The 9,411-nt window shown below is 32.0% G+C and overlaps 1 protein-coding gene across 1 annotated transcript; it reads left to right on the forward strand.

Annotated features, from left to right (window-relative positions):
* Positions 1-6,859: 6,859 nt before the first annotated feature.
* On the forward strand, positions 6,860-8,327 carry LOTGIDRAFT_55346 (hypothetical protein; the record flags this gene model as incomplete). The annotated part of the gene is made up of 2 exons (XM_009047724.1): positions 6,860-7,250; positions 8,179-8,327. Coding segments are annotated over 2 exons (540 nt in total), but the record flags the coding sequence as incomplete, so codon positions are not given.
* Between the last annotated feature and the right edge of the window lie 1,084 nt (positions 8,328-9,411).

Raw genomic sequence — 9,411 nt, forward strand, 5'->3', positions numbered from 1 at the left:
TCATAATAACGGCCTAAAAACTGATATTTCTAACTAATTGAGACATAAGATACAATGCAATTACATGAATTGCAAATTCTTTCTCAATTTTTCAACAATATCGAGCTTGTTTACTTACTCTCCTCTATCAGATATTTTTTATTATTTCAGGAACCAGAACGTAATATTGCCCCTGGTTTTGTATCATACAATCATTATATTGTCAAAGACAATGCCAAGAAAGGGAAAGAGAAAGTCAGTAATAAAACAGTACGCTCAAACAAAATTAAGGGAAAAGGAGCAGCAAATGTTGCTGAGGTAAATGTTGTTACTGAGGAACTCAATATAACTGAGGAGGCCAATACGATATTCAAAAATGTTGATATACTGAAGAATGATAATGAAGACAATACAAAGGATGAGGAAAGAATAATTGATGCTAAATCTTTGATGTCTGGTTGTCTAATTAGTTTATTAAAGGATCAAGAATTACAAGTTCAATATTTAATGAATGGAACCTATTTTAATAAGTTTAGCCTCACTGTTGTAACAGGCAAATTTTTTACTGTCTTTTTGGAATTGTAAGTAACTCTTTTTTATAATGTGGTTTCTTTTTTTTTTTTTTTTTTTTATCTTCTCCTTATTACTGTTTCAAAATACTAGATAGCTCAGCACTTGCTTATATCATGTCGATTCTCTATTTTAGTCAAAAAGGCTGCCGAGGTAGCTCAGTGAGTAAGAGGATCGCCCGCTAACCTGGAGGTTAGGTTAGCACCTTCAAATTTTTCAACCCGGTTAGCCTTGTCAGTAATGTAGGCAGGATGGGGCTTCTTGAATAAAACGATTAGTCATTCCAGAGGAACAATAAACCAAGGTGTGCGTACTACAGATCGTGCACAACATTTGAAATTAAAAACTGATTCCAATGGTGTGCTTTAATGTTATATGTAAATACTTTTAGTTCACTTATACTGTCATGCTTGCAGAAATTTGTATTTAGATATGCATGAAATTTCAGTAAAAACAAGAAGATGATAACATTTGATGCTGCTAATGGTAGTATTGTGGATCAGAATGGTACAGAACATAAAGATGTTACTCATAAAGTCCATACTGCTGATATATTTACTATCAGAGTTGAAGATAGAGTAAGTTATATGGTTGTTTTAATTCAGAAATATAATTTATTATGTGCTCTTATTTTTATCATCCCTTAAGGTTTATTAAGCCTTTAGTTTTATTATACCTTTGGGTTTATTATGCCTTTAGGTTTATTATGCCTTTAGGTTTATTATGTCCTCTTATCTTTATTATGCCCATAGTTTTATTATGCCTTTAGTTCATAATGCCTTTGGGTTTATTATGCCTTTAGGTTTATTATGCCTTCAGTTTTATTTTCTGAAAGAAAGGATACATTGCAACGGTATCTGATCAATTTGAACAAATTACTGATTTTGCAACGTATTATGGTTTTATTATGCCTTAAGGTATATTAGCCTTTAGTTTTATTATACCTTTAGGTTTATTATGCCTTTAGGTTTATTACGTCTTCTTATCTGTATTATGCCCATAGTTTTATTTTGCCTTTAGGTCAACTATGCCGTTACCCTTACTATGCCTTAAGGTTTACTATGCCTTTAGGTTTACTATGCCTTTAGTTAGATTTTCTGTAAGCAAGGATACTTTGCAACGATATCTGATCAATTTGAAGAAATTACAGATTTTGCAACATCCTTGTTGCTACTTCCTCTCATTCTGTTGACATTTTTAAACCTTTGGCAGGGAAAGAAAACAGGTTCCAAAGTATGCAGGAAAAATCTTCATTAGTCCAATGAGATGCAGAAAAAAAGATTCAATTCACCAATTTAGCATACAAGCACTAACGTAATAAATAACATAATCTTGTGTTTTATAGCCAAATGGTAAATCAGCTATATATTTTTATATACAAAAACGTGAGATTTATAGAGAAGATATAGATGGTTGTCAGATCTGCGTTCGATTAAAAACAGGATTAAAATCATCTTTTATCTTAAACACACCTGGCTTAAAGGTAATTTTTGTCTTAAATGTTTCAAAGCTAAATGGGATTTTAAAACCAGGTTATGAATAAGGTTTTCATTGCCAACAAGATACAGTGTTGCCGACAGGACAAAATTGATAATTGTCTCCGATAGTTTTATCGTCGGCAAGATTCAATCAGATTCATTTTCCTTTCAATTGCATGCTCTGCACGTGCTTATCGACAAGGTGGAAATCACCAACTGAAGATTTTTGTCATGTTATATTTTCCAGCCAACATGGCAGTATGACAATGTAGCTGATTTTCAACTGGGTATGACTTTAGCCTATAAAGATGATTCTGGTGTATGTGAAGCTACTGTAGTGGAAAAAAACAATGCTTTATTTTCTCTGAAGACAGGTAAGTTCCTTTTATAATTTTTTTCAAATATAATTTTGATATTCTTTGAAGGTTTTCTGGTACTACCAATTTAAGAAATATAATCTCTGAATGATTTGATTTGAGTCAAGATTCCTGGAGCTGTAGAAAATTTTCAGTGACTTCCAGCCTGTTAGTTCCAATACAGATTCAAATCCTAATGTTCGAGCTCTGTCTTTCAAACAAGTCGTCCTGATGAAATGTTAATGTCGGCTAACTGTACCTCCTAATAGGAAAAAAATGACCATGGGAAAATGCTAAGTTTGGTCTGAAAGCTACCGGTATCTCTTTTAAAAATTGTAATCTGCATGCCATCCCTGCCTGGCTAAGATGAAATCAACGACTTGGCTTATCCTGTTTGTATGAATTTAATTCTTTATTTAAACTCTCAATGCTATTTTCATCTTATTCTTTTTCATATCCAGATAAAAAAGAGAAGGAGAAAGTAGATGATTTGTTTGATATGATCCCATTCTCTGAAGCAGGTAGGACATCCTAATCTTACAAAGACAAACAACTCGGGTGCCAATGGCTCATCTTTGGGCGCTCTGCATGGAACTTGGTTCATAAGACCGGAATTGATTCAGAACATAACCTGTTCAAAACTCTCAAATCGAGTGTCACTCTTGATAATGATTTTTCTGTGTTAGTCCAGGTCAACTGAAATAATGAATAAATAATAACCTGACATCATAAATGACTGAGCTACATTGAAAATGTTGACATAAACTTCTGTATCTTAAATTAATTTATATTTTCACCATCCTATATCTGTAGATACAATAATAGTTGGGAGAACTAGTAAAAATATTTCACCTATAGTTGATCAAAATGGAGGTAAGAAAGATATTAATTACTTATCGTTCTGAGTGTAAGAATTTTGGCGTAGCCTTAGATTGAGCTCTGTTCAAATTCAAACTTTACTCAAAAATATATAGAAATAGATATATATTTTTTTGATTGAATAATATTGAAAATTGAATATATATCAATTAGCCAAAACAAGTAATTTTCTGAATGCTTTATTGCTTAGTTAGTTTGTCTTACAGACAGCTTTGATTATTTATTTATTTTTTTTGGCATATTCCATATTGAATTCTTAAAGCTCAGAGCTTTTAACATAAGTTCTTAAGAGTAACAAGTTTGTTAAGCGTTGGAAACAAGAATAGGTCAACGTCTTTCAAATCCAATATATTTTTTTCTGATCTTGATCAAGTCAATAGATTAAAAAAACAAAACAAAAGGAAACAAAATGTAATTAAAGATTTTTTTTCTATTTAACTTTCCTCTGTATTTTATTATTACAGTTGTTGTTGTGGCACCAATTTGGTTATTTAATCAGGTAAGAAATATCTCTTTTAGAAGGGAGTCAATGTTAACAGCTGTGACATCACTAATGTTAATGCAGAAGGAGAAAGACAACATATACATTTGTTTATCCAAATCATGATTTAAAGGTTCACCAGCCAAAAATATCAACGCGTTGGGCCTGAAATTATATCTAAAAGCCAAATCTTGTTCATTTAAGATGGAAATAGATCACAAAGCTAGATGTCTGCAGAAAAATCAAGCGTTCTTGTGAGCAGGATCCTTAAAAAGCACATCAAAAATATGATTTTGAATTTCTGATCTCTTATACATTGTTTTCATTTCCGACAGCTTCAAACTGATGACAAACTTGCTGAATATTTGAAAGGAAAGAAAGAAAAACAATTGATTCAGAAATGCACTAGTATCTTTCATCCTTCAGGTAAATTATGACTCATATTTTTATAAAAAAGAACATATATGTCATATATTGCCATCCAGAAATATTGGTCTGTAAATTTAAGACTGTAATTAGTTCTACAGGTACAATGTATTAGATTATAGACGAACTCTTTGTCTCATTTTCAATTTGAAAAGTGTTACTTGCATTTGACATTTACAACAAATATTTCACGGTATCACACCACAAGTCAGAATAAAAATATACCCCTTTAAGCAAACAATTTTCATCATGAGTATTTTTTGTTCAAGTATTGTTTCCAAAACAATTTTAGCCTTCGTGACATTTTTTATATAAGCAGACCATCTAAATTCAAATTTTCAGTGATATATGCGGAAATGAAACGCAGTGAGCCAGAAATAGAAGATGTTGTATTTCGACAAGGTGGAGTGGATTTTACAGGATCTGCTCATGTGTTACTACCACAAATCTTAGATAGAACAAACCTATTTCATTGTTCTAATCTAAATTTAACTAAAGATTTAAATCTTCAACCAATATGTTACCAAAGAGGTTAGTTATGTTGTCTTAAAACGATATGTTCACCATACGTCTGACCAAAAATAGTGCTTACAGCTTACCGTCGAAAATTGAGCCTTTAAATCAATGTGTGTCCAGAATTATCCGCGTTTGAATGTTAAAATGATGACTCATCTTTTCTTGATACTTTGCCATATATAGAAAAGACATATATATAAGAATAGACAGTGAAATTTCTAGTTGGAGGTATATTTGAAAGGATTATGCAATTTTCCTGTAGCTTCAGATTTTCAGTAACAAAATTGTTTCGCTGGTATGTAGTTTTCATGATAACAATTTTTTTTGCAGGTGATATGAACAGTGTAATGACTTTTAGACCAGTACAAGCTATGAGTAAAACTTTATTTCCCTATAGATCATTACATCTATTAGATGTGGAGGGATATCAGTTTGACAGTATTGAAGGAGTAGATATTATTACTGATAATACCTATGATAAGACTATATTATTGTGGGCCTGGCATCTTATTACTTTAACTAAACGAGAGGTTAGTATTCAAATATTCTTTTAGTATTTCAAAGGGCAATAGTCACTAGTGCTGGGTATCGTCAATCATGCCACGATACGTATCGCGAAATGAGGTAATGGGATTAAAATTAACATTTTATTGTCAAAGCTTCTATATACATAGTATGTTAATTGATAACTTTATAACTGCAAATACATCGATTCACCAATATATCATTCCAGCACTTATAGTCACAAAATTAAAAAAAATACATTCTATTTAATTTAGCCTTAAGTGATAATGAGGAATTGAATTAAATTACATTAAATAATGGAAACGAAATTTTCTAGTTTACCACTCTTGAGTTTTATTTTACACAACGTTTACTTTGATCCATAAATTTTCATAAATTTTTCTTTCCATAAATTTCAATAAACTATTCATGTTTTGTGTGGTTTTCAAATAAATTTTCACCATAATATTCAGTTTTAAACTATGGACTAAGGAGATATGGATATTAGAAATATACCAAGTAAATTGGTACATAGTACTACTTTTTTCAGTCTCATGAAAATTAGACCAAACTTTTCTCTGTTTTATTAGCTTTTATTTGAATATAGCCATTTTGTGATGGGGTGTTGATCAGGTTAGGTCAAAGGGTAAATTTGACGAATATTCAAGAGGGCTGTCGTTAGATCCTAACTGAAGTGCTATATTAAACAGAAAGTAAGTTTGGTCTAATTCTAATTTTGATTAGACTGTAATTATTTGTCATTCAGAAGAAATATTAAATAGGTCTTATATGCTGTTAAAACGCTCAATATAGTCAAAATATATTCACTTAACTTTATATTTATAGCCTATAGAACTGGAGGTATCAACTCTGTTGAAGAAAATTGAAGGATTATCTTCTGTTTCCAAGATAAAGGTATGTCTATATACAAAATACAAAAAGTAGAACAAGACAAAAAAGATGCAAATGAATTTGAGTATCTTATCAAAAATTATTCTTACTTTAAGGAGGATTCAAACCCACGGCAACAAATCGCCAACATGCTATCACTGCTTCTTGGTGTTAAAGATTCATTGTGCTTGTGACAATATTTCTTAATCATCAGTATGCCATGAGAAATTGTTATCTGTCATCATAGGATCTTAATTGAAAGAAAGAAATTAATGACTTCAGGATGAGGAACTTGTAAGTCTTATAAATCCATTTCAGTTAACAAATGCCATCTACAGAATTATTCATCAGATGTGTTTCCATCTATATTTTGGTTTGGGTCCATTGTATGAACCAATGTCGTTTAATAAAGATAACCTAGAACTAAACAAGGCTGCAAGGGTAAGTTTTTACATATTTTGATTTTTTGAGTATTTACATATAAACTGTTTACACAAATTGTTTGTTAACATACAAAATGGCTGTCATACTGAAGTGAAATGTTTTGGATAATAAACCGATGTGCTCCATATAATTAGAAGTGCTTTGTTGTCTTATTTCAGGATCTGGGAGAACTTGTGGAGCAGAATTTATCAAATTCTGGTTTAAAAGCTGTGACTGTGATGTTTTCAGATGACAAAATATATATGTGTGAAGCTCACGAAAGTTGTTGGCAAGTCAATGGTGAACTGACAGAAGTGCCTATAAATTTGTTCAAATCAAATTCTTATTACCTGAAATCCATTCATCTAGCCAACAACAAAATTGAAAGCTTACCTGAAGAATTTTTTACGCGTCTGCCATGTTTAGCAGATATTGATATCCATAGAAACCATCTGAAAGAAATTCCAACCAACATTGAACAATGTAAAAGACTGCTGGCCTTCAATATTGGTTATAACTTATTGACCACCCTACCAGAGGAAATGGCCGCCTGTAAATTGCTAGAAAGATTGGATATTACTGGAAACAAAATGAAAGTCATCCCTCCTGTAGTAACGAAATTAACTAATCTCTACCGATTCTATGCCAGTAACATGCTACTGAAAGAGTTACCAGATGATTTTGGTAACCTCGTCCACTTAGATAAGTTGAATCTTAATGGTAACTGTTTCACATCATTACCCAAGAGTTTTAGTCAACTTAAGAACCTGACAGAATTATTTCTAAATGGCGTGCCTTGGTTTAAAGCTAAAGTAAATGGTATAGTTTCTAAAGAACATTTTGAAGAACATCTGTCTCAGAATGGTCTGTTAGAGTGGTTAGAAGGGCATGATCAGGTAAATATCACTGTTAAATCAAGAATAATAAAAAAAATTAAGTTTGATCCAATGCATTATGATAAAGAAGAATCATTGTCTTCAAAAATGGGAAATTTTTTTCATGTGATTTGCAACAATGTGATCAGTTTCCAGATGAAAGAAGTGGTCATTGATAGACTTCAATCATTGAATTTATCTTTTTTTTAAATTGATGCATAGAGGGCATCCCGTTTGGGGCGAATTTAAAACACGCTCAAATAGTTTACGGCCTGTACAAATCACTGGCATCCAAAATGCTAAATATTTCAGGCTGATTATTTACATCAGCCATCAAATTCGCTTCTCTACCTGAGTCAGACATATTTTATCGATTGATCAACCTTTTTAAACCAATCCGATTTGATGTTGATATTGGAATTTTCAGGACAAACTTTCAATTTTCAAGTTTTTTGATGAAGACACTAATGGTACATTAGACCAGAAAGAATTAGGAAAATTAAATGCCGTTATGTTTAATATATTTCCTAGATTTGGTTATAAAGGAATGGAACCTCCAGGTAATGTTATACGATGAGACGGGGGGGGGGGGTCCATCACTCATCTTGGGTGAAGAAACTTGGGTCAAGGAAACTGACTGGATCTGCTTCAAAAAGTGCTAGAGATCTACTGGCGGTTGATGCAAAGGAAACACCCTCTCCAAAGAAGGCAAAGATGATGTCCCTGTTTCTACTTTTCAACAATTTTCAGCAGTTTTTTTTTTTTTACAGATGATGACATGCCAAGTGGATTTCCACCAGAATTACTAGAATTACCAAAGTTATCATATCTTGGTTTCCGTTATCATGGTATAATATCGGTACCTGAAGAAATAGATAGATTAACAGAATTAACAGTCTTACATGTTGGTAATAATCCTAATCTCCTGTCATTACCAGCTCAGTTAGCTAATCTACAGCTGAAACGTAAGTTGCATTTACTTTTATTAAGGATTAAATAAAGAAATAAAGCAAAAAATGTCTCAGGTTTTTGGGGGAAATAAAAAATATCCTTAGCTTCCTTTTCTCTGTGATATAAAATAATTTTTTTTAAAATGTGTATATAGAAGGAGTGTTGATTTGACTTCATTTGCCAGACACGTCTGACATTGCCATTGAAATGTCCAAGAATGACATATCTCTGTAAGGCCTCCGAGCTGTGTATGTCAAAGAAAATCAGTCTGTAAAAATTCAATTCATTTTTTTTCTTTTGCAATTGAGTATATATGATTTTTTTTATGATCAATGCCAAGAGGTTTGGCCAAGGACCAATTGGTCCTCATCAACCTAAGTTTTTATCTTTTATTTTTTTTTCTTGAAAAGGTTTAGACATAGAAGATTGTCCTATGTTAAAAACACCTCCTAAAGAAATAAGAGCTAAAGGATTTGCCACCACCATAGCCTATTTAAAACGGTTGCTGAGTGGATCATCAGAATGTATGAGGACTAAATTGATGTTAGTTGGTTTGGGTGGAGCTGGTAAGACAAGGTACTGGTTTAAATTAGTGTCTATAGTCTTGATCATCAACATATTTTCTCTTTTAACAGCCACCGTGGCTCAGTGAGTAAGATGGTTGCTTGCTTACCTGTAATTCCAAGGTTCGGGGTTTGTATCTTTTGATTTGGTTATGGTGAAATCATCTATATTCGTGAGAGCTCAGTTGTAATAAGATAGTGCAGGCTAGCCAATAAAATTAGAATTTATTTTAAAGTATTTTAATGAGCAAGAAAAATATTTTGGAAAAGGATAGAATTCTATACATTTACATCTGCCAGGAATTCATATCTGAGGACAAATCCGAGAGATTTGGTGCAAGCCAAAATAAATGATATCTCAGTAAATCAAAGTTATATTAATCCTTGATTTCATCATGATAAGGCCCTTGGCATTATGGTGAGTTTTTTCCTATGTTATTTGTAGTTTGGTGAAAGCATTATTAAGTAATGAAAATAAAACTAAGTTAACAGTAGGAGAAGATATAACAGATGGTAAGT

This window comes from Lottia gigantea, assembly GCF_000327385.1.
Source record: "Lottia gigantea unplaced genomic scaffold LOTGIsca_116, whole genome shotgun sequence".
Classification (NCBI taxonomy): Eukaryota; Metazoa; Mollusca; class Gastropoda; family Lottiidae; genus Lottia; species Lottia gigantea.